The sequence below is a fragment of the Aulonocara stuartgranti genome (genome assembly GCF_965226115.1).
Source record: "Aulonocara stuartgranti genome assembly, chromosome: 8".
Classification (NCBI taxonomy): Eukaryota; Metazoa; Chordata; class Actinopteri; order Cichliformes; family Cichlidae; genus Aulonocara; species Aulonocara stuartgranti.
In genome coordinates, this window is record NC_138959.1 from 16,799,456 (window position 1) to 16,825,938 (window position 26,483).

General features: G+C 38.6%; 2 protein-coding genes across 4 annotated transcripts in view; both read left to right on the top strand.

Moving 5' to 3' along the window:
* The window catches only part of LOC309712311 (integrin alpha-M-like), a 28,504-nt gene extending 27,937 nt beyond the window's left edge, over positions 1-567 (top strand). For both annotated transcript variants that reach the window (XM_082543022.1, XM_082543023.1), the window contains exon 30: positions 32-567. In XM_082543022.1, coding sequence (XP_082399148.1) covers positions 32-124 — 93 coding nt within the window. In that variant the 3' untranslated portion in view covers positions 125-567. The remainder of the gene's footprint in view (positions 1-31) is intronic.
* Positions 568-6,684: 6,117 nt separating this feature from the next.
* On the top strand, positions 6,685-26,358 carry LOC309712315 (integrin alpha-M-like). 2 transcript variants are annotated; one of them, XM_082543028.1, is made up of 30 exons: positions 6,685-6,870; positions 12,366-12,468; positions 12,648-12,751; positions 13,198-13,268; positions 13,717-13,831; positions 15,311-15,438; positions 15,566-15,711; positions 16,016-16,166; positions 17,308-17,458; positions 17,682-17,755; positions 17,894-18,014; positions 18,153-18,292; positions 18,419-18,565; positions 18,658-18,870; positions 18,965-19,098; positions 20,443-20,585; positions 20,694-20,845; positions 20,967-21,092; positions 22,420-22,493; positions 24,105-24,246; positions 24,326-24,424; positions 24,518-24,597; positions 24,682-24,768; positions 24,855-24,924; positions 25,019-25,114; positions 25,224-25,304; positions 25,428-25,538; positions 25,687-25,800; positions 25,880-26,050; positions 26,176-26,358. In XM_082543028.1, the coding sequence occupies exons 1-29, from the start codon at positions 6,834-6,836 to the stop codon at positions 26,045-26,047; spliced, it is 3,378 nt and encodes a 1,125-aa protein (XP_082399154.1). In that variant the 5' UTR covers positions 6,685-6,833; the 3' UTR covers positions 26,048-26,050; positions 26,176-26,358. The 2 variants fall into 2 exon arrangements, with proteins under 2 accessions (XP_082399154.1, XP_082399155.1); XM_082543029.1 differs by having other exon boundaries at positions 6,686-6,870; positions 25,880-25,990.
* Positions 26,359-26,483: the final 125 nt, after the last annotated feature.

A 26,483-nucleotide genomic window follows, 5' to 3' on the forward strand; every position in this document is an offset into this window, starting at 1 on the left:
GCCTTTTAATGTTTTTTCCTTGCACTTCTAGGCTGGGTTTTTCAAGAGCAAATACAAACAGATGATGAACGACAGTACAGAAGATGGTCCAGGGAATGATGCAAGTGCACTCACAGCAGAATAAGAAAATCATATTTGTAGTTGTACATTTACTCTATATGAAAAATTTAAGGCCCAGTGTGTGTAGCAATGTCCATACTACCACATTTGATTGAGTCAACAAAAGATAGCTTGCTGTGTTTGAAATTACTCCTTTGCTTGCTCATTTACTATTATCTAATATAGAGGCTCCTAGCTGTGTCCTTCCACTACCTTCAGAAGCAGAAAACTGCTGAAATTAAATCATCCGAGCAGAAAAATACAACTGTCAATCAATGCCTTAAACTTTAGACACCCGAGGACAAAGGAGACACAAAGTCTGCATTCTCAAATGAATTAGATGAGATTAAATTTAGTCTGTGAAAGTCCTGTGATGGATTATGGTTGGAAGTGTCTTTTCAGGGTGACTTTTTCTTTGGTGAAGAATTTTACTCTCTAATCTGATCAACAATAAAATATGTGTTGTCAGCTTTGTGATGTGAATTTTTAACTAATCATCAGTGTCTATCCTGTGCAGCATGTAAACGCAACTATGCTTCCTTTTTTCATTCTTATTTGACTTATTATCTCACTTTTAATAAGAAGATAACATCAGCATATTCTTGCATAATTTATGTATTGGCAAAAGGACCATCATTTTACAAAACAATGCTATAGATGTCATGTTTCCGCTGTGTGGCAGGCAGGGATTGGACCCAAGCGCAAACTCACGGGGACACGGGGGATAAATTCAACGGAACAAAAAAAACAAAAAAATCACTGGCGTACAGTTCACCAATAACTCAGGGGGCCGACCATGCGGGCAGCAATGGGGAAACAGTTCTGGGGCCGACCGTGCAGGCGGCAATGGGGAAACAGTTCTGGGGGCTGACCTCGACGGCGATAACGTCCAGCTGGTGGCCCGGAAAGTGGCCGGCGATTCCGAGGTGCAGAATGTGGCTTGGGCGGCGGCGTGGCAGCTGCAGGACCAGGCGAGGCTGATACAGAAGCTGAGGCTGGTGCAGAAGCTGAAGCTGGACCAGGCGACGCTGAAGCTGGACCAGGCGACGGCGAAGCTGAAGCTGAACCAGGCGACGGCGTAGGTGCTGCAGGCCACGGCGTGGCAGCCCCAGGTGGTGGCTGGACGGGCTCCTCGGGCCCCCCAGCTGACGTGGCATGAGGCTGGACGGGCTCCTCGGGCCCCCCAGCTGACGTGGCATGACCAGTAGGGACAGAGACCAATGGCTGAACAGAAGGCAGGTGGTGGAACAAATGACTAAGCTGAACACTGGGGAGATGGCTGAGCTGCACAGTGGGCTAAGGGGTGAGCTAACAGTAACACAGGAAATTGAACTATGGACTGGGCTGCTAACAGAGCTAATGGCTGTATCCCAATTCAGGGTCTGCAGCCTTAAAGGCCCCATTTTAAGGCCGATTACGTCACAGCGACGCGACGAAGGCTGTCCCAATTCGAAGGCTGCTCGAAATGCGGCCCTCAAATGCGTCCTTCATTTCCCTGAATTTTAAGGATGTGGCGGTGTAGACTTCGTGGCCCAACATATCCCAGAATGCATAGCGCGGCGGTTTGTGTGGATAATTTTGCCAAAAAAAACGGCAGATGAGGGGCGCCCGAAGAGTAAACTTTAAGTAAGTACTGAATATTATGTCACTTATGTGCAAATGTTTAATAACGAAGAACATTAAAACATTACTGTTGGCCACATGTCGGCAAAGTTATGTGACATTAGTGACGTTTGTACTATCTTGGTTTTAAAGCCTTTACTTTAAAATATACGCCGTTCAATAGCTGAGCTTAATCTTACAGAGAATGATCAAAGCTCATGTAGAAACAAACAAACAAATGAACAAAAGATTTTCTCCTTCATTTCTGTCAAACAAAGCTGTATGAAACGTTTCCAGCTGTTAGTATCATGGTTGCTAGGCAACTTGGGCAGCGCGACGGAGGCTAGACTGTCCCATTTCACAAGCCTCGCACTTCCGGCCTTAGCGGTCTTTGAGTACGCGGCCCTTGTGGACCGTTAAGGCTGCGTACTTTAAGGCTGCAGACCCTGAATTGGGATACAACCAATGACTGAGCTATAGACTGAAATGCATGCAGTAGTGATGGTGGTGATGATGGTTGTGGATGGTTGAGCCTCTGGAACACAGGGAGGACTGCTGGGCGGGCTTGCCTGAGCCTTCAGCAGAAACAAGAACGGGTGCACGCACCTGCCGGACACTAGCCGTTCCCACCCCAGGAGTAGGTATGGGTGCGGAGACGGGCTGTATCCTGGCTGACCTCACCCTGGGGACCGGCATGGGTGCAGGGGTGGACTGGTTCACAGCCCCCCTCACCCTGGAAGCCAGGACAGGCACCGGCAATGGCTGGGCAGCTGCCGTTCTCACCCGAGGCGCTGGTAGGGGGTGCAGAGACTGACAGAGCCTCAGCCGGCCTGGAAACCAGAGCAGGGACCAACTGGGCCCCAGACTCTCACACCCGAGGAACTGATACGGGTGCAGGGGTACGCTGGGCCCGAGCTGCCCTGGGAGCAGGAACACAAGTAGGCAAAGGATTGGGCCCAGAAAAAACAGTCTTAGAATGGGCAGGCTCAGGGTTAAAATGTACTGGGTCAGCAAAAACAAACTTATCAAAAATGAATTTTGCACTTTTTCCACCACGCTTTACAGTCTTTGTTTTAGTAGTGTTTAAAGGGTTTGAAGAGTTTGACTTGTCCTTAATTAATCCCCCCTCCCAGGGAGCTGAATGAAAATAATTTTCCCAGTCATTGTCATCATCCATAAGGGAAGTTCCCCATGGATCAGAGGTGAGTTTATCGTTCTTCTCAGTTGTGGCTTCAGGTGGAATGTGTGAAAGGCAGTCATTATGACTCACCACCGGGAGTTGCTCAGCAGGTGAAAAGTGACGGCGGCGTGAGCGTCGCTTCCTCTGAGGTGAGGAATCTGACGGGGTGTACAGCTGAGCCTCTGACGTGCAGGACGGCAATGCAGAGGCTGGCGCGTGAGCATCAGAAGAAAAACTGAGCACTCCCACCTGAAGCGGCCGAGGCTTGGGTGCGAGCGGGGCAACAGGCGGAGGCTTTTGGCAACTTCGGGGACCTCCGAAAGCCAGCCGATTTCCTCGGAAAATCCGCCCATAGTCAGGAGTGCACCACGGCCTCCAGCGGAGCTCCTCCTCCAGCTGGGAAAAGGCAGCATCCTGACGCTCACGCAGCTGGGAGCGGTTTTCTGGGTCCGTGTAATGGTCGCGTTCTACCCTCATGTTTCGGCTGTGTGGCAGGCAGGGATTGGACCCAAACGCAAACTCACGGGGACACGTGGGATAAACTTGAAAAGCACAGCTTTATTGCTGGAAAAACAGCAGGCAGGATTCAGAGACAATACTAACACAGTACAGAGGAAACAGAAGGAACATGAGGGTAGAACTAAACCTAAGAGCTAGAAATCACAACCCAGAAGGACAAGAAATCTAGAAAAGCAAAACAGGACCCAATAAACAATAATATAGAATCAAAACACTGGGCCACAGGCCCAGGACCGTGACAATAGAAGTAAAAGACTTTACAGCTTTAAATTCTAAACCATCTGTGTCAGTAACAAAATAAATGCCAAAAATGAGATTGTGCTGCTTTTTGCTTAAATGTAACATTTTAACCTAATATCAAAACATTTCATGCACATGTATTTTTAAAGAAATTGTTTGCTAGAATATCAAACTAGCTGTACTCAAAGAAAGGTGTGGTTCAGCAATTGCAATCTTACATTGAGAAACAATATGCTAAAAATATTTGACCTGCACATTTGACCTGGCCCTCAAAAGTCTTAGCAGCCAGGTTAAAATGATGCATCTTCAATGAATTTGCCAATATTTTCAGTTGATAAACAAACTTATTATTGTTCAAATGCCCTCTAAAGTCTGGAGTGGGTTTTCAGGTGGAGATATTATATAGCAGCTGGGTTTAAGGAAAAATGAGCACAGCTTTAAATATCCACACCATCTGTGTCAGTAACAAAATAAATGTCAAAAATGAGATTGTGCTGCTTTTTGCTTAAATGTAACATTTTAACCTAATATCAAAACATTTTATGCACATGTATTAAAAAACATGTTTGCTACAATATCAAACTAGCTGTACTCAAAGAAAGGTGTGGTTCAGCAATTGCAATCTTACATTGAGAAACAATATGCTAAAAATATTTGACCTGGCCATCACAAGTCTTAGCAGCAAGGTTAGACTGATGCATCTTACAAGACTAGAAAAAAGAAGGAAGAAACGTTTAAATGTGGAAGAGGGTAGTGGCCTCTTCAACCTCTGTGCTCTTTCTCAACTTGTATTACAAAACACAGATCAAGTCTTGTATTATATATCTTTATTCTTAAAGCATCAGAGCCTGGAATATCATCCTAAAGAATGAAATTACAATTTTCCAAATTCTTGAGTATTTAGAAAATTTTGAAATTTAGGCAGTATTAAATTAATCACATTTTAAAACATGCATCATATTATCTACTACTAGAGGTGGGAAATAATGAAGTACAGACAATTTATTTCTGTACTTAAGTAGAATTTACAGGTATTTCTACTTGAGTATTTATTTTTCTCAAATTCAAAATTCAAATTTTATTTGTCACGTACACAGTCATACACAGTACAATATGTGGTGAAATGCTTGGACAACTGCTCGTGACCTAAAGAAAACAAAAAAAAGGAAAAGGCTATGAATAAGATAGGAAATAAATATGAAAAATTAAAAAGGGCAAATTTAACTAGGAAGGAATAAAATATAAATTAAGGTTAAAAATGAAATAACTGTACAACACAAATTAGAATGAAGGGTAAATTTAACTGGGAAAGAATAAGATAAAATATATAAATTAAAGTTGAAAATAAAATAACTGTACAACAAAATACACAATATAGAACTATATAAGAATGTATGAAGAAATATAAATAAATATATACACAATAACAGCAGCTGTACAAGTATTAACCGGAACTTTTGACAACTTTTGACAACTTTTGACTTTTACTCCCGACATTTTTAAACAAATATCTGTGCTTTCTACTCCTTACGTCAAAAGGGGCTCGTTACTTTAGGTTTGATGCATTTGAGGAGAGTTATTATTTCATGTCACTGTGGACCTTGACACATCAAACCAATTTGACCCTAAACAGAAAAAAATGAAAAGTCAGCTGGGCATACATTGTTCGATTTTTTCAGTCGCGTTGGTCAGCTCCTGCTCAAACTGTACGATTGAATTGCAGGGGTTAGAAGTTTGTTGGTCATGATGCAGGGTCTCACACTATACAGCCCAATGCTCTGATGCGACTGCGTCTATAACATGAAGTGATAATATGAAGCTTATAACACAAAATCTGTCTCTCGCTCTCCTTCTCTGTCTTTCACTCACACAGACACACACACCACCATCAACTTTGCTAAATTGCTAATGAAAAACATTGACCAGGCAGCTGCAATTGAGCAGCAATGTCCATCTCTTTTCACGGTTGGTGCGGCCGTGATAATTTTGTGAGGCCATATCGAAAAGGCTCGGATGAGCTTGCTAATGTTCTACAAGTTGTGCCTCCATCACTTGTGTCCAGATCACACGCTGCACTGCTGTGCTACTCCATCTGTTTCACTTCCATTCTGTGTTTGTGCGTGCGCAGTCTGAGAGGTTGCATTGATACCCTCATGAGGGGCAACAGGACTTCAAACAGGCTTGATTTTCTTGCGACCATACGGTTGATGATCGGGAGCTGGTCGTGAGGTGTTAATCGCTTCTCGTTACCCCATGCTACAAGATGCACAACACATGATTAAAGCAAGACTCGGGCCGATAGTGTAGAATATAAAGACAGCATAAACGGTGTTAGTGTAGAGGATGAAAATCAACCAGGACAACTCGTAAAACATCTGCTGACGTCTTGTTGAATTCAGGTCACAGCCTGATCACAGCTGGGACACTGAGAAAATCTACTGACCCTCTCAACTGAAATTATTGTGAAATATAATTCCTTTATTAGAATTAAAGTTTAGACTTAAATAAAATTTATGTTCTATCACATTAATGCAGTAGAAGGTTCGGTTAGCAATATTTCAATAAAAAGAGGTGGTAGAAATGTTCTTCAAGGAGCTACTTTTACTTTTTTACTTTGAGTGCACTTCAGAGCCAGTACTTTTTCCACTTTTATTTAAGTCTGGACTATTTTTAACACTAGTATCTGTACTTCTATTTAGGCTAGGAACGTTGGTACTTTTGCCACCTTTGTCTACTACATTATATATAGTAGACATTTATATTATATATAAATGTCTACTATATAGTAGAATAGTGCAAAGTATTATATTTTGCACTATTCTACTATATATTATTGTATACTTGTATTCTATTGTGCATATTGTATATCTTATTACTCTGTTCCTCTGTCTCTCTTGCTGCATTGAACATGTGTATGACAAAAGAATTTCCCTCGGGATAAATAAAGTTCTTCTTATCTTATCTTATCTTATCTATCTTATCTTATCTTACTACTGACAGTGCTGTCATCATTGTGACTCCTCCTGCCAAAGAATTGCTTTAAATGGTTGCCTTACCTTTGTTATCACACCCTATGATTTCTGCATTTTGGTTTCAACAACTGTTGTGATACTTTCAGCAGAACACTCAACTCATAAAAACCCCCCCAAAAAAACAAACAAACGCTTGAATTATTTTTCATGGGACTAACACAATGGACTGGATAATTCATGCTACACTGTTCTCATCAGGTAAGACAAATTTTGTGCCTTCGGATTTTTCACTCTGTAATAATTAGAGATGGCACGATACCACTTTTTAATGTCCGATACCGATTCCAATATCATAAATTTGGATATCTGCCGATACCGATGTGAATCCAATATAGCGTATTTTGTAATCAATAAAACTGTTTTTTATAAATATCTTGCTGCATTTTGTATAAGTTCACACTCAAGTTTTAAAAAACAAGAGACTGAAGCTATTCTGTTATACCTGTATGCAAAAAATACACTCCACCCAAAACATTTTGAAGTTCAGCAACACTGATCAATCTAATAACTTTAAACCTACACCATCCTCCCTATTCTGGTATTTTAAAGAGTACTTACCCACCTAACTAATAGGGTTGCCAACAAAAATATTAGGGAACCACCCCCCGCTCTTAATTGATGTAAACTTTAATTTAATGCAAGTGTAAAACAAATGCACAGAAATCAATTATTTTTTCTACAATAATTAAATAGATTCAAGATCTTTCTTCAACAGAATTGCAGACTGCACCTTACTAGAGTGTATACAGGGAGTGCAGAATGATTAGGCAAGTTGTATTTCTGAGGAATAATTTTATTATTGAACAACAACCATGTTCTCAATGAACCCAAAAAACTCATTAATATCAAAGCTGAATGTTTTTGGAAGTAGTTTTTAGTTTGTTTTTAGTTTTAGCTATTTTAGGGGGATATCTGTGTGTGCAGGTGACTATTACTGTGCATAATTATTAGGCAACTTAACAAAAAACAAATATATACCCATTTCAATTATTTATTTTTACCAGTGACACCAATATAACATCTCCACATTCACAAATATACATTTCTGACATTCAAAAACAAAACAAAAACAAATCAGCGACCAATATAGCCACCTTTCTTTGCAAGGACACTCAAAAGCCTGCCATCCATGGATCTGTCAGTGTTTTGATCTGTTCACCATCAACATTGCATGCAGCAGCAACCACAGCCTCCCAGACACTGTTCAGAGAGGTGTACTGTTTTCCCTCCTTGTAAATCTCACATTTGATGGACCACAGTTTCTCAATGGGGTTCAGATCAGGTGAACAAGGAGGCCATGTCATTAGTTTTTCTTCTTTTATACCCTTTCTTGCCAGCCACGCTGTGGAGTACTTGGATGCGTGTGATGGAGCATTGTCCTGCATGAAAATCATGTTTTTCTTGAAGGATGCAGACTTCTTCCTGTACCACTGCTTGAAGAAGGTGTCTTCCAGAAACTGGCAGTAGGACTGGGAGTTGAGCTTGACTCCATCCTCAACCCAAAAAGGCCCCACAAGCTCATCTTTGATGATACCAGCCCAAACCAGTACTCCACCTCCACCTTGCTGGCGTCTGAGTTGGACTGGAGCTCTCTGCCCTTTACCAATCCAGCCACGGGCCCATCCATCTGGCCCATCAAGACTCACTCTCATTTCATCAGTCCATAAAACCTTAGAAAAATCAGTCTTGAGATATTTCTTGGCCCAGTCTTGACGTTTCAGCTTGTGTGTCTTGTTCAGTGGTGGTCGTCTTTCAGCCTTTCTTACCTTGGCCCTGTCTCTGAGTATTGCACACCTTGTGCTTTTGGGCACTCCAGTGATGTTGCAGCTCTGAAATATGGCCAAACTGGTGGCAAGTGGCATCTTGGCAGCTGCACGCTTGACTTTTCTCAGTTCATGGGCAGTTATTTTGCGCCTTGGTTTTTCCACACGATTCTTGCGACCCTGTTGACTATTTTGAATGAAACGCTTGATTGTTCGATGATCATGCTTCAGAAGCTTTGCAATTTTGAGACTGCTGCATCCCTCTGCAAGATATCTCACTATTTTTGACTTTTCTGAGCCTGTCAAGTCCTTCTTTTGACCCATTTTGCCAAAGGAAAGGAAGTTGCCTAGTAATTATGCACACCTGATATAGGGTGTTGATGTCATTAGACCACACCCCTTCTCATTACAGAGATGCACATCACCTAATATGCTTAACTGGTAGTAGGCTTTTGAGCCTATACAGTTTGGAGTAAGACAACATGCATGAAGAGGATGATGTGGACAAAATACTCATTTGCCTAATAATTCTGCACTCCCTGTATTAGACTTATTAGTTACTATATACAGTAATGGATTTCTATACATTTAATCAGATGACCACTTTTGTTGTAAGATTCAGACAATTATTTATTCAAAGTTTTTAAATGACAAAACACAAACAAAAATATTTCTTTGTGCCCCCCTCTCCCTGTTAATGACCAACCTGGCCCCTGACAAAACTTTGCTAGACCCGCCCCTGCACAGTTACCAGCCGTCAGCTATGTAGAAAAGGATCCTGGTGTTATTTGTCTCTCAGAAACAGTTCTTAACTTCCCTTTAACTCATTTATATCACCTAAAAGGTGAACCTGTTTCTACATCACCTGTTCAGCACTGATGATTCAGTAAGGACATCTCCTGGTTTCATCTTCATGTTTCCCTCTCACCAGATAACCAAACCGACATAATGACCAGCAGCTTTTACAGCTGTGGCTCCAGCAAACACCAGCTGATACTAGAAAGTATTATTAAATAAACTCTTAAGAACAGCTGATCACACTTAAACGTGCTGCTGTTGTTTAGCCGCTGGTTTCCTCTTTCTGGGGCAAAGTGAGCGATAAACAAACAAGAAAGACGGGACTTTCGGCAGAAAAGCCGATCAGCTGATCATTAATCAGTTTCACGTTTGAAATAATAAAATAATAACAGGAGAGGGCGGGGGAGTGAATGAGAGAAGTAGATGCAACTGCGCAGCAAAGACAGAATAACTCCAGCTTTGTGTCTATTTTTTAATTCTAGCTGATGTACGGGACAAATCGCTTCCTTTTCAGCTCAATATGGAACTCAGATGGCCAGTCCAGCTGTGGCTCAATATATCAGTTGTTAAGCTTAACGTGGAAATACTAGGAAAACATTCAGGGATGAACTTACACACTTGCTTTACTTCTCTGGGATAGTTTTCGCCAAGATGAAATGGACAGGTCTGGCAGACTTCAGCTGCTCTATCACGTGACACATACCGCTCCAATGCGCCGAGCTGGGTTACGCCAAGTAGCGCGTTTTGTGAGGTGATTTTGTGATACTTCGGATCGGATTACATTTTGTATTTCTCTCCGATATCCGATCCAGTAATTTAGGTCAGTATCGGACCGATACCGATACGTAATATCGGATCGGTCCATCTGTAGTAATAATAAATGTGTGCAAATATGGGACGGCTATGTGCCGTGCAGATGCAGAGAGGTCTATTAACACATAGTGAGTGAGAAAGGTGACTGGAAAGGAAAAACTGAGTGCATCATGGGAATCCCCAGCAGCCTACGTCTATCGCAGCATAACTAAGGGAGGATACAGGGTCACCTGGTCCAGCCCTAATATGCTTTAACAAAGAGGAAACTTTTAAGCCTAATCTTAAAAGTAGAGATAGTGTCTGTCTCCTGAATCCAAACTGGAAGCTGGTTCCACAGAAGAGGGGCCTGAAAACTGAAGGCTCTCCCTCCCATTCTATTTTTAAATACTCTAGGAACAACAAGTAGGCCTGCAGAGCGAGAGCGAAGTGCTCTAATAGGGTGATATGGTACTACAAGGTCATTAAGATAAGATGGGGCCTGATTATTTAAGACCTTGTATGTGAGGAGCAGGATTTTGAATCCAATTTTGGATTTAACAGGAAGCCAATGAAGGGAAGCCAAAACAGGAGAAATATGCTCTCTCTTTCTAGTCCCTGTCAGGACTCTTGCTGCAGCATTTTGGATTAACTGAAGGCTTTTTAGGGACTTCCTGATAATAATGAATTACAGTAGTCCAGCCTAGAAGTAATAAATGCATGAACTAGTTTTGAGAGATGAGTCCACTGTCAGAGGCTATAAGAAGATCATCTGTAACCTTCACTAAAGCTGTTTCTGTGCTGTGATGAGCTCTGAAACCTGACTGAAACTCTTCAAATAAGCCATTCCTCTGCAGATGATCTGTTAGCTGTTTGACAACTACTCTTTCAAGGATGTTTGATATGAAAGGAAGGTTAGAAAGGAAATACATACAACACAGCAACATTCTTAATAAGAAAAACTGTAGTATCCAAAACTAACATGGACTATAAATCATTTAGTGAAATAATATCCAGAAATACTTTAGTGATGGTCATTACTGTATTTACATTTTAGCCTCTGCTAACACAAATTAAATGTGTGATTAGCTCAGTTAGCTTCTAGCTGTAAATAGCATAATTTTGTTGTTGTTGAAATTCACTGATTGAAAAAGTCTTTCATAAATAGTTTTACTGAAACAAACTAAATGCTTGATTATAAACCATTAGAAAATGGTAAAACTGGATTTAAGATACATAGATAATAAATTCATCATATCTGCCTTACTACCTTGTGCAGGGCTACAAAAAACAGGACATTTTACACCACTGTGACGTCATACTTCATCCATCCAACGTATTTATGACCCTGCACTCACCTTTGCTACAGGTGGTTATTTTTTAAATTCTTTATTTTTATTTTTTAATGCTTGTTTTATTTTATTTTATTTTTTAATTGAACACTAGTATATATTCAGATAAAAATACACCTGAAATATATAAATGCACATATGAAAAAAAGCAAACAAGTGGAGAAGTACATTTTTTCTTTAACTGATGTTGAAAATATCAAAACATGTGACAATAAGGAAAAGCAGAACTTGAGGGCGTACCACTGTTACAAAATGTATTTCAAAATAGGTTTCGCAAAACTTTGAAATCATGACACTGTCATTGTTGAATGCTGTGACATGAAGCAGGAAACAAAAAAGTGTTAGCACTATGTGACGTTTTGACTACTCTTAGCATGTCCATAAAAGGAAGGCTTTATTTGTGTGGCAAAAATAAACAACCGGACAGCTGTAGGATCGCAACAATACACGATTTTTACTGGACAGTAATCATAGCATGGATCATAGAATGGGTGTGGCATGTATTGATGAATCTGACAGACAGTTTAAGAGGAAAGAGGAATATGCACACCAGTAAAATTTTCTACACAATTCAATTTTTAGTACTGCAAAATAAGCAAATGTGTACAGTATATTAATAGTTTTTCATACTGTAGCATAGCAACAGCATCTTTTCTTGAAAGTTTTAAGTGTCAGTATTTTGCTTTTGACAGATGGAGTAAGATATAAGAATCAAAGACACAAAACTAATTCCATAGTAAAATCTTAAGTATGTTTTTCAAGTGAATGATTACCTGCCAGTATGTTCAAATCTAGTATCTGACTTTGATGCTCTCTAGTGGTAACTGTGGAAAGCTGTGACTGGATTCAAGAGGTGGAATCAAACTAACACATACACTGTATGGAGTTCCTCATATGTGATTAGAATTAGAGATAATATAACCAGGTTATCATCCTTTACAGTGGCTTTAAATAAAACTACAGATGTTCTTCCTTCTTCTTGAATTCTCAGTGTTAAATGCTGCACTTTGTTTCACTATTGATCCCGTGGCATGGAAGGCCCTGAATAACTCTGCTGCTGGTTTTGGGTACCAGGTGGTTCAAAGACAATCAAAGTAAGTCACATCATACATTGTTATGTCGATCTATAACTGCAGGTTTAACAATCATTTCTGTTAAGGCCCACAGTAATAAACAAACAAGGATATAATACTTCTTAACAGGAAACATATGGGGTTTATTTAACCACAGTTTGCACTCTAGACTTCATCATTGTCTGAATTTATTTCCTCAGTTTGCTCGTCAGTGCTCCCCTTGAACAGTATTCACAAAATGGAAGAGGAAAAGTATATAGCTGCACCACATCTTCCCCAAACTGCCAAAATATCCAAATTGATGGTAGGTAACCAAATGTGATGAAACTCTGACAGAAACCATGTTGACATCAAAGAAATTCCCCACAGACGCTAGCACAGAAACTTGTTTAACTCAAATCACAATAAGTAAATATCTTAGTAAGTAACACTGAAACTTGATGAAGTAAAATAAGCAAAGAAGTCAATGTTATTAATAATGTTATTGTTACAATGTTTCTTTTGTAATTATTTAAAACTTTAAAATGAAGCAATAGTGAAACTGAATCCTATTTGCATTGATATTAAAGCTGCCTGTTATACATCCTGGTTCACAGTGGAGAGAAGTTTCGATGTCTAACACTTGTCATATCAAATGGGGAAGTGTTTCAGTCATGGTTCTTTGCAGTCATCGATTTAAGTCTTGTTTTTTTCCTTTCAATTGCCTTTTATTAGTATTTTTAAAAAAAATATTGAATGCTTTCAATACAGCACCAGATTTTGCAGTCAACATGTCTCTTGGTCTGACAATGAAAAGTGATCCCACGAACCAAAACACTGTGGTGAGTTACTGAACTGCAGACACTATGAGAACTTTGTTAAAAGCACTGAGGATCAACTTCCTCTATCCTTAAATGTCTTGTTATTGTTGCATGAAGGTCATCCCATAAAAACCAGTGTGCCTCCCACCTGTCCTTCACAGAATCAGGGTTTACAATAACTTCAGCATATTCAATGAAGTAGAAGTCAATGCAAAATTGTTATTGAAAAACATGTATGCGCTAAAAGTCTTTACACACCCCAGATACTTTGGTGGCCTCTAACATGGATTTTTTTTAATAGCATTATGGGACACATTTGAATGGCTTTAAATAGACTGAAGTTATTTTTTAAAATCTACATATTCTGCTGGATCGTGCGAGATTTTTTTTTTTCAGTTTTGGTTGATTTTATAAGGATTGAACCGATGTTTATGGGACTTTATGGGAACTTGACTTTGTCTCCTCTCAGGTGTGTGGTCCAACAATTCCAAGGGACTGCAAAAGTATCACCATGTACAACGGTGTGTGTTTTCACATGGATCGATCTAATACATTTGGACCACCTGTACCTTCTTCTCCAGACGGTAACAATAAATGGAGTTTGTGAAAATGTGCCCTTAATAATTAGAGTCCCGGTGCCTCCTTAATAAAAATCTCTTGCATTTTTACTTGAACATAGTCTTACAATCATTTATATTTGTCCTTGTATAATCTCAAATCAACTGAAACTGTCTCAAGACTTCTCTTATATATTCCAGCAATTAAGGGTTAATCAGAAACAGTAAATAGAAAATTATGTTTGTGTGAGATGTGATTACTCATAGATGAATATAAGTATAAGTTGTATGATTTGTTGATTATTTTTTTGTTTGTTTACAGTTTTCCCGTCTAAGCCTTATTTCAGATTGTCTGTTTGGATTCATTGTATTATAGTTTTATCCAAAGAGCTTTTCTAGACTAATTTGACCTGAATCCATCAACACTGAAACAAATGATGGTAAAATTTGAGCTAGCCAAGATTAAATCTACAGCATAAAAATGTATTTAATTCTAATGATCAGAATTTTTTTGAGATGGTCTCTTCAATTATTCAAAATGAAATAACCATATCTGCATGTAAAATGAAAGTGTTATTTGAAAAACAAATACAAAAACACCCTTTGATTTCAAATTCATTACAAAAATGAAACTAAGCCTGGTTGTTTGGGTTATGCAATGCATGACAAAATGCAAGAAGACTAGTACATACACACAAGATCTTTGGGGGAAAAAAATAAAAGGAGACCGAGAAGTTTACTTCCCTCTAAAGCTACTTACGACTTCTTTAAAGCTCTGTATGTAAATAAGTAATGTATTATGGTTTTCCTGGAGAAAATAATTTGTGTTGCTGTGTGTTACATTATGGTGTATTCCTGTTACATAAGAACAACGTAAACATGAGGCTATTGTCGCTCACAGTAACACAAATTCCAACCGTAACAAGAACATACAGTACAGAGGGTCTTTCTTTTAGTGTTGTAAGTTTGAACACATGCTCTATACACTCAGCTTTAACATCATTCTGGGTTGATTCAAAGCGTTGTGTTAGCATGCTGTCTGTACAGATGTTTGCAAACATCTGATGTTGTGTTAGCAGTTTAATGCAGCTGTTTATGTCCTGGATGGGGTTTCCATGTTACCATCATGCTCGTGTCCCTTCATGGTCAAAAAAATAAAAAAAATAAAAAAAATAAAAATAAAAGTATTGTCCAAATCTCCACCATTTTCCTCTTCCCTACACAAACCATTGTTTTTATGACTGTAATACAGGAAGAAAATTAAAGTAATTAGAACTGAATGCAAAAATCAAGGCTACAAATAACTAAATTAGTTTAATAACAAATTTAGGCTTCTGTAAGCAGTTTTAAGACTTGTTTAAACTAATTTAATCTCTTAATCTTAATTTCTTCTTTTCTTTCTTCTTTTAAATGACTAATTGTCTAAATATGTGGGTATTCATAGTAGATTTGCTAAAATGTTAAAATTCACCTAAAATAATCAATTTCAATTCATCTCTTTGATAGTGTGCCCGACACAAGTAGACATTGCTTTTCTGTTGGATGGTTCAGGCAGCGTATCTGTCCCTGATTTTCAAACAATGATGAAGTTTGTGGAAGATCTAATCCAGGCATTTCTGTCAGTTGATGCACAGGTAAGACACTGTACTACCTTTCAGTTATATCGTATTACAGACACAAATAGTTTCACCTGCTTTTCATTTATCTCCATAAAAAAAGGCTATTTTATATTTTTTTTATATTGTTTCTCCCTTTCTTCAGTTTTCTGTTTCCCAGTTTTCCTCCTTACCTCGGGTTCATTTTTATTTCAAGAAATTTTCCTCATCTGGATCACTAAAGACTGAAATCGATGGAATCACACAGTTGGAGGGATCAACTTACACAGCTAAGGCCATCAGACATGTTGTGTAAGGGTTGCAATGATATTACTGAAGCTCTACAGTTAAATCATCTGGACAGACTTCCTGTGCAGATGATTTTCTTTTTGAGACTGACCACACTAAAAACTGTATTGACTGATGCAAGAGTTTTAAAAGAAGAATTTGCATTAACTAGATTTTCAAAATACTAAAATGTCCATGAGCGATTATACAAAACAAATGGATGCATGCAAAATAATAATCATTCATGCAATTTACTCTATGATCAAAATGTGCACTGTAAAAACATGTTTTATGTTGAAATTAGATTTGTTTATTTTTAATTTGACAGAAACAATGTTTTCACACCACAAAGAGGTTCCAGACCAGATGTGAAGAAAGTCTTGATAGTAATTACTGATGGACAATCTAATGACCGGTATGACCTGGAAAATGCAACACAGCTAGCAGGGAATCAAAACATTGTTCGATTTGTGATTGGGGTAAGTACCTCCATTATTTAAACCTGCATAATGTTGAAATTTATACTAATAATGTGTTTTGGTTATTTATTAGACTACAGTCACATGTTCCTACAGTATATGGAGCAAAGTAATGAGCCACCTGCACAGAAACCATGGAAACCCGGGCCATACCATCACACTGTTTTCACACTATTGTTAATGTTAATTTCTCCTCTATTGGAGAAATTAACATTAATAATAGTTAATGTTAACAATAGCCAGGATTAAACTCAAAATCCTGCTCCTCACAAACAAGGTCTTAAATAATCAGGCTCCATCTTATCTTAATGACCTTATAGTACCATATCACCCCATTGGAGAACTTTGCTCTTGCACTGCAGGCCTACTTGTTGTTCCTATATTATTTAAAAGTAGAATAGGAGGGAGAGCCTTCAGTTTTCAGGCCCCTCTTCTGTGGAATCAGCTTCCAGTTTGGATTCGAGAGACAGACACTATCTCTACTTTCAAGATTAGGCTTAAAACTTTCCTTTTTGCTAAAGCATAAAGTTAGGGCTGAATCAGGTGACCCCGAATCCTCCCTTAGTTATGCTGCAATAGATGTAGGCTGCTGGGGATTCCCATGATGCATTGATTATTTCTTTTTCAGTCACCTTTCTCACTCACTATGTGTTAATAGACCTCTCTGCATCTGCATGGCAGATAGCCGTCCCTCTTTAACCTGGCTCTGCTGGAGGTTTCTTCCTGTTAAAAGGGAGTTTTTCCTTCCCAAAGTGCTTGCTCATCAGGGGTCATATGTGTGTTGGTTTTTTCTCTGTATGTATTATTGTAGGGTCTTCCTTACAATATAAAGCACCTTGAGGCGATGGCTGTTATGATTTGGCGCTGTATAAATAAAATTAAACTGAATTGAACTGGACGAGGAGCTGCATTTACACTCCCAGCATTTACAGCTGATCATTGAATATGCAGGAGTGGTATCTAATTACAGTACCATGCTCAAATTTCAATAAATAAAAAAGCTAAATTAATAATGGATATTGTATTAATGTCTGTATTAAACAGACTGTATTAATCTTTGTATTAAACTGCATTAAAGTTTTAATAAAATCAGATAAATAATTTTGCATTAAATGTAAACACATGTTTTAAACAACCCTAGGTGGGGAATGCATTTATTCTGACTGAAGCAAAAAAAGAACTACGCACCATTGCATCGTCTCCCTCAGACAATCACGTGTTTCAAGTGCAGAACTTCAACGCACTTGAAATAATCCGGCAGAGTTTGCAGGACAAAATTTTTTCCATTGAAGGTAAATTATATATTTAACATTTAGCAAGCTTTGATAAAATTTCTGTAAATGTTACATTGCATTATTGTATCATTGCTTGAGGCTAAAGGTCGAAGCATTAGTGAAATGAAAAATAACTATTGAGGCACCTTTATAATAAACAGATATCATTACACTAAATTACTAGTGTAATGCGTTGTGTTGTGTCTATCAATAAACCTTTTTATATTTTATATTTTTATAGGATCTCAAACCGGTGGAGTCTCTCTGAAAATGGAAATGTCTCAAGAGGGATTCAGTGCAGTTATTGTGCCCGAGGTAATTAAAACTACCTGAAACTCACCAGACAGTCTAGTCATAGAAAGAGAGATTCAAACACTTTTTATAAAAACAAGAGTCCAGATTTTAAAGGTAAAATAAATTGTATATAAAATGTATTTCCTGTCTGCACTGTAGGGAATTCAGATGTCTATTGTTGGTGCAAACCAGTGGAAGGGAGGCTACGTGCAATACACAACTGGAGGGGAGAAGCTGAAAACATATGAGGATGTGTCTTTGGAGCCTGACAGTTATCTTGGTAAGAATATTACAGCTTTAACAATCTAACTCATACACATGTGATCATGTATATACACAGCTCTGCTGTAATTCTTTCACACAAATACATATATCAGATTTTATATCTATCTTCTCTTTTTGCCTACCTAAATTCTAGGTTACTCCATGGCAACTGCTAAAACCCAAAGTGGTTCCCTGACAATTGTTGGTGCTCCAAGATATAAACACAGAGGAGCTGTGGTCGCTGTTAACAGAGAAAGCTTTGAAAACCAAAAGATTGAGCCATTGGCATCACAGGTATGTACTTACAGCAAGACAAAACTGACTGGGATTATTAACTGGTAGTAAATACTTTCTTAAATACAAATTGTTGTCATTTGGCTTTATGCGACTATTTTCATCAATAATGTGTTTCTTACACAGTATCAGACTGGTGAATATTTCGGGGCAGAGGTGTGTACCATGGACATAAATGACGATGATATCACTGATCTGATCTTCATATCAGCCCCAATGTACATGGAGCCTGATAGAGAGGGAAGAGTTTATGTTTGCAGACTAACTGGTTTGGTAAATCAAAGTTTTATCCACTTCAATTAAATGAATTAGTTTATTTGTCAACTTCCCTAATGATCATATAATATTCACTCTCCTGCTTTTAGTTTGTGGAGTGTAATTTTGATGATCCGTTAATACTAAGAGGACGTGCAGCTGTCAAAGGAAGGTTCGGCTCTTCTCTTGCTGTGCTGCCTGATCTAAACTCAGATGGATTCAGGGATTTGGCAGTTGGAGCACCTTTGGAGAATAATAGTGAAGGCAGCATCTACATATTCCACAGTGAAGGAGGAGGAAGAATCAGTCCTACTTACTCACAGGTACACAACATCGAGGAATTCAAAAAGATGACTAAACGTATTTATCAATATACAATCTGCAGCTTAATTAATTAAAATGTTTTCATGTACACAGAGAATAACTGGTTCTGAGGTCCAGTCAGGACTGAAGTTCTTTGGCCTGTCAATCAGTCAGTCGTCTTTTGACCAGAGTGGTGATGAACTGCCTGACTTAGCGGTGGGTTCAAAGGGTAGAGTTGTTTTACTGAGGTAAGTCACAGTCCAGATAGTCCAGTCATGCATTATAGTTATCTGTGGTAATTCCACCATTGTTGTTAATTTGCAATCTTAACAAATGCACTACCTGTCAAATCTTAGGTAAATTTGAAAGGTCACCATAATAAGAACTGCATATAGGTTACATATCAATAAATTCATCATAAATGATTGAGTCATTCATTATAAGGGATTTATGATTTTTCAAGAAATACAGATTGAGGGTAAAACTGTTGTCTAGAAGCATTAGAAACAAACAAAAGATAAACTGGAAGCTAGGACTAAGAAACTTGGAATTAACGACTAGGAGTGAACATGGAACAAAAGAAAAGGAAAGAGCAGACACAGCAGACGGAGATGACATGACAAAGATCGAAGGGAGACTGAGGACTTAAATACGTGCGATTATGAGAGGATGCGCAACAGGTGGAAGAACAGCTGAAACTACTTACACACTACCAGCACATGAGAAGTATACAGGACAAGAGACTGTCAAAATAAAAGAGGAAGTAACAACACTGAGAAACAAACTAAGATGCATGAACTTGACATTAGGATTGGGAGTAACCTGACAAGGGGACACAACAGACCAGGGTAACAGGAGGGAACATAAAACACAGGGACAAGAGATAAACAAACATGGTAAGAGGTACCTAAAGGCTAGACGACAAAACAAAGACCACAAAATACAAATATTACACAAAGCAGAAACAACACTAAAAGAGCCAAAACCAGGAACGTAAACTGAACTGTAGAATGTTAAATAAGATAGAATCAAAATGTCCAAATACATAAACACAGGATCATGGCAAAAAGTTTATGGAGTCAAAGGGATTAGACATTTTTTTCAAATTATTTTACCACATGATGAAAAATGCTCTGCTGATTTAAAAAAAGCAGTAAATGTGTGAAACGGTAACTTTGTTCATACAGAAATGGAAATGCATGCAATATAAAAAATGTTTTCATACAATACCATGTGTTTCAGCACTGCTGACATTATCAAATAGGTATCATTTACTCCACCCATTAATACTGTGAAGTTACACCACTGGCACACAAGAGTGATGGTGATGGGAAATAGGTCTATGTTGATGTACACCTACATAGATATTCCATTAAAAAGCATTCCTGATTTATAATTCATTATTCCATAAATCATCATCTATCATTTAAAAGGTTTCAGGACTATTAGGTGTTAAATGTCTCAAAATGTTTGAGCTGTAGTTGTTCATATGAAATGTTAGGGCAGAGGAAAGATTAGAGTGAAGTCTTGTTACTAATTCAGGTCAGAACAAAAAGTCAAATCTTGTTCACATGTGTTTTCCTACTTTCTAGATCAAGACCCATAGTAATGGTTGAAGCTGAGGTGTCATTCAGCCCAAACCAAATCCCTACTCAGAATGTAGACTGCTCAAAACCATTGCAGAACACAGCTGAAATTTGCTTTACCATGAGCAGAGTGTCTACAGTCAACACAGGTTCATCATTCTTGGTTTTTCTGAACTACAAAGCCACTGCCCAGCAATTTAATGTTTTCTAAATGTATGTAAATTGCAGCATTGAAATCAAACACTGATTTATTCCAGCTCAAGCAAGGATTAATTACACTTTAACACTGGATGCCACTCGCAAACCTCCAAGCAACCGGGCATATGTTGGTGGGAAACGAGAGCAGTCAGGATCACTTACTGTGGACTTAATAAGAAAAAAATGCTCAACTGTGAAGTTCCTTGTTGAGGTAAAACCAAATAACAACATCAGAAAGTTCACCTTGGTGTAACAATATATTTTAATTTCCATTTTGTTTTTAAGAGTCATCCAACACTGAATCTAAACTCAGCACTCATCTCTTCTTGCAGGCCTGCCCAGAAGATGCTCTCAATTCACTTTCCAATGAGCTCAAATTCATATTTGATGGTTTGCCCTCAAACACAAATCTCAGACCAAGCCTTGCCCAGCAGGCTCAAACAGCAACCATTCATCCTGTAAGTAATCTTTATAGGTACTTTATTAATCAGATATCTGAGGGCAGTCTTGCGCTGAGGCCATACATTCTGGAGAGATTTCTAGTTGAAATTAGTACTAGAATATTATTAGGAACTTTATTCCCAGTACCAACAGCAGGCACAGCTACATATTTGGGGTCATTACTCTAAAAACTTTGTGTATTAGAAATTAATCGTTAGTAATCCAATATGCTACAAAATTACTAAAGGAGTTTATTACACTGATCATTACATTATTTTCTTGTTACTCCATGAAATGACCCAAAATGCATTGTCTCATAATTATAAGTTAATAATATAAATCTTAGGCTACAGTCTGACATGCCAATGCAATCCCTATCCCAATGAGAAAACACATATGATCTTTCCTTTAGTGTTTACATATAAACACAAGAGATTTTGAAATGGTTGTAACAGTGATTCTCCTTCAGAAACATTAATGAATAGAAATGGAGGCTTCAAGCTCGACTGCTAATCACTGCCTTTCTTACCTGACTGGGCTCTGGCAGCTGGGCTGGGGTCTGCATATGCTCAGCTTTAACGTTCCTCTGTTGGCTAGTTTTTTTGCTAGCATGCTGTCTGCAAAGATGCTTCCAATTATCCAATTAGTGTTAGCTGTGCAAACAGCTGCTGTTTCTGTCCTGGATGCAGTTTGCGTTTTACCATTGCAGTCTTCTCCTCTTGTGCAATAAAAAATAAAAGTAATGTCCATATTTCTACTGTAGATCACTCAACTATTTCCCTCCTCCTGCACACAACCTGGAATGGGCTAATTTTAGCCCAAGTGCACACAAGAAAACACTATTTTATTAGATATTTTTTCCATTTTTATCCAACCAACCAGCAGATAACTAAAGGAAACTTTGCAACACTAGTAACAATATAATTGTAACTGAAGTGTAATTACTTAATTCAGTACCGTAACACATTACATTACTGCATTACTGAAAAATAGAAGGCTACTTTTTACTTTATCTTACACCCGGCATTGGGTAGAACACACAAATTGTTTGCTGGATTCATCTGTAAAACGTTTACATTTATTCTGTGAATAATGTGTAATAGAGGAGGAGGCCCCGGGGCAGACCCAGGACACGCTGGAGAGATTATATCTCTCGGCTGGCCTGGGAACGCCTTGGTATTCCCCCGGATAAGCTGGAGGAGGTGGCTGGGGAGAGGGAGGTCTGGGCCTCTTTGCTTAGGCTGCTGCCCCCGTGACCCGGCCCCGGATAAAGCGGATGAAGATGGATGGATGGATGGATAATGTGTAATATAAATGTTTTTGACATCACACTCTCCTCCACAGTTAGGGTTTGAGATCAACTGTGGAACTGACAACAAATGTGTTGATAACCTGAAAGTGGATTTCAACTTCACCAGGTGAGGCAGAATTACAAAACTTTGTTTAGCTTTGCTTGTGTTTTTAGTCACTTGTTAGGTTTCATAACATGTACACTTAAACTTATCATGAAGTTTGAAGCACATAGATATTTTGGGACAGTTTGGTATTTAGTCTCCATCATTTTATTCTAATAAAAGAGACAAACAATGACAACACACACACACACACTGGTGGTAGTATGTGATTGAGAGATCACCACCACATATTAAAATTAAAGAAACAAACCCAACAATGGCAGAGAATATTTATTTCAAAATTATACCAATCCCCAAGAAGGCATTGAGGTTCTCTAAACCTTAGACAGGGTCATGAATACTGGACCCAGAAGCAGACTCAGCACAAATTTAGCACTGAACTATATACATTTTATTTCTTTTGTGAGAAAACAATAGCAAACTCTGAAAGTGAAAGTTAAACTCAGGCCTGAGGAAACAGGAGCAAAAATGGAGGTGAGTGTGGAGAAAATGCATTATTGAGACCGTGGGAAAACTGAAACAGAAGAGGAAACAATTACTTAACTGTGGGGAAGCAGAGGAGAGAGAGCAAAGCAGGATAATGATGCTGCGTGTTTACTGTCCGAGCCAGACCGCGGAGCTTGAAGGGTAAACGTTTGTGAGAGAATCTAGAGGGATGAAGTTACAAAGACTGTTATCCAGTGTGGAGGGCAGGCAGGTAGGACCACTGAGAATGGCTGAACGGAGCAGCAGACCATGCTGCCTGAAGTAGTCCTCTTATGACTGCCTGTTGATGAAATTCAGGTGCGACGCTGGTGGCCCTGCCAGAGGGCGTAACCGAAGAGCCATCCAGAAACATCCAGCACAATGCTCCCACAAACCATGACAGACAGAAACATAGCTCAAATCATTGAGATGTTGGTTTATTGACAGTAATTAAGAAACATGAAATCAGTGAAAGGCAACGAGCAAGGCTGGGTATACTTGTATGACCGTGGTTTTGTTTTCCCAGCTAGAGGGTTGCTTTCCTACACCATTGGGTTTGAAAACATGTCTTGATTGTCAGTGTACCCAGCTTCCATGAAGTCCCTGTATGAGGTAGTTGAAGATGCCTCTCCTGGGGACTAACCAACTAATGCTGAAGGGTATGCTCCAACTATGCTGGATGCTGTACTGGTCTGTTGTAGCAAAAAAAACTATTTCCCACCCATCACCAGGAAACAGTTGAGGTGGGTCAGCATCTGACTAGGACACCTAGAGACATCCATTCTGATTACTAGATTACTCAAGATCTCTTATTGGCCTGGGAATGCTTTGATTTCCCACTGGATGAGCTAAAGGAGCTGGCTGAGAGAAAGAACCCAGGGCATTTCTAGACAGAGGCCTCCATGATCCAAACCTGGATAAGTGTCTGAAAATCAATGGATGGTAACAGCTTTTTTCATAATGCATCATCAGTTATTTTTTGTGTTTTATGATCACCAGGAAATGACAGCAAATTAAAATGATATAGCGAGCTTCCACACAGCCACTATTAATATGTTAGAATTCAACACAAAGCTATACTATATTTAGCCTCCTACAAGTTCAGCATCACAGTGCAGTCTTGTTTTCTTCTTCCTTTATTCCTGTTAGATCCTCAGAGGTTAAAGTGGGCATCGATGAGCTTTTGAATGTCACAGTCACAGTGGAGAACAGAGGAGAAAACTCCTACAACAGTCGAGCTATTTTCACGTACCCAGCTGGACTCTCTTACAGGAAGTTCACCATTCAGCAGGTAATGTGTCAGGATCAAGTTCATCATTGATTTGCTGCTCACCCAGTGCATCCGGCAGTCATTTTATTTTCTAATAAAGGGAAGAATTGAGTGCAACTCTTTGGACAGTGAAGATGGTTTATCCCGAGGAAGGACAGACTGTACTATTGACAAGCCAATTTTCAAGAGCAAAACTAAGGTTTGTTATTGTGGTATGATTTTGTCTGTTAACTTCTACACAGTTTAACAAAATGAGCAATCACTCTGATCTCTCTTCTTCAATTCAATCAAGGCTTTCTTCATTGTCTCATATGGTATCGAAACAAACACTCAACTAGAGAGGAAGATCTTTATCACTGCTAATGCCACCAGGTACTGTTCATTTAGCACAGGTGCTTCTCATTTAAGCAATAACCCCACAGACACAGTACAAATCATTTCACTTCTGTCTTTCAGTGGAAATCAGGAGAACGCTACAACGAGTGAAATCTACAAAAATAAATGGATTGATGTGAAATACAGCATTTTCATGACATTTGAAAAGTATGTGTTGTTCTGTTCATTATAAGATGAATTACACATTTTGTTTTACACAGTATGTATTTAATGTTTAACATGTATCTGTTTAGCTCCTTCAGTTACAGCAATTTCACTTTTGGGATGGATAATTTGCAGATACCAGTCCAACAATTAATCAAGGTAAAATGTAATAAAATATAATAAATATGATTGTGTGAATTAGACTTAACCATAATAGTGTTTGACTGCTTTTTCTTTACTCCCCATGTTTTAGGTTACAAATGATATCAGAGCGTTTAATTTCACTGTGGTGATCAAGGTTCCAGTGAAGCTTGGTGAAAAAGAGATTTGGGTATTGAGCAGCCTACAGGTAATATATGTGTCAGAAGATCTAAAAATGGGTCAGATTTAGCTGTGTGATGGGTGAATGAGGTAAAAACAGGACCAATCACCCTGACGCTATTTTAAATGTATTTCAGATTGTAGACTGTCAGACAGAAAATGATGAAGAACCAAGTGTCAAAGATTTTGTTCCACAGATACAAAAGGATAAAGTGGTGGTAAGTATCCGTCTGTACTTTTGCTACCTACCTGTTAAAACTGAACCATGGTACTGATTCAAAACACAACATTGTACTGAATACAAGATTTGTTTCATTCAGTCTTCTTTAAATCACCCACAGGACTGCTCTGTAGCCATGTGCAGAGTGTTCAAGTGCAACACCTTCATGGGAAGACTGCAGAGTAGGACATACGAAATCTCTGGCAATCTCAGTTCAGGATGGATAGAGCAGGTAATTAAAGAATAGTTTTTTAAAATTGTTTCATTAATACTTTTCCTGAGTATGTATGAGTACCTTCATTAAATCTTCAGATATAACCATTTTACAGTTAAATCAAATAATACCTAATTTAGGCTTAACTCATTTCATTTTTTCTAAGATTGGACTTCAATCTGCCAAATTCCTCTTGACCAGTACAGCCACTGTGGATTATGACCAAAGCCAGTACATCTACTTTTCAACAGTGTCTAACAACAATCCTCCTGTTCGCAAGGTGATTTAGCATTACTTTCTCTCGTTTGAGTTACACAAGAGCTTGAATATCATTCACATTCTGTTACCTTATCTCTCAGATTATAGTCGAGGTAGAAGTGTATCCTCAGACAAATTTCACCAAAGAGATTATAGGAGGATCCCTGGGAGGGTTGGCTTTTCTGGCTTTACTCACTGCTGGCCTGTATAAGGTGAAAGACTCTTCTTACACTTTCTCAACTCATCACACAGCTGTGAAAGGTTTTTAGAGAGTATGTCTAATTTTTTAAACAAAGTTCAAGAGTTTATATTTACTCATGTAGTTATTTGCTTTAATTTTGAATGTAAGTCTAATGAATGATCTCTGCACTTTCATTTTTTCCCCTTGCACTCCTAGGCTGGGTTTTTCAAGAGGAAATATCCATAGATGATGAATGAAAATGCAGAGACCGATCTGGAACTGGGAACTGATGGAAATGAATCCCAAACAGAATAACAAAGCTCATATTTGTTGTTGTACATTTACTGTAAAGTTAAAACAAACATTAAACAAGTAAGGAAATTTGTGTTTGGTTGATTATCCCTTTGTTGTAACAGTTCTTCTTGGTAAAAAATCTTATAGTGGGGGAAAGCATTTTTATAGCTGGAACGGTCTGCTGGTGTCTGCTCCAAGCAGGCCACATTTGAGTGATCTGGATAGAGCTT

Coding starts and splice junctions, on each gene's coding strand:
- LOC309712315 (XM_082543028.1), top strand. CDS start 6,834: ATGGACTGGATAATTCATGCTACACTGTTCTCATCAG. Junction 15,439..15,565: donor TTCTGTCAGTTGATGCACAG/GTAAGACACTGT, acceptor CCCTTTCTTCAG/TTTTCTGTTTCCCAGTTTTC. Junction 17,756..17,893: donor GTGCAGTTATTGTGCCCGAG/GTAATTAAAACT, acceptor TCTGCACTGTAG/GGAATTCAGATGTCTATTGT.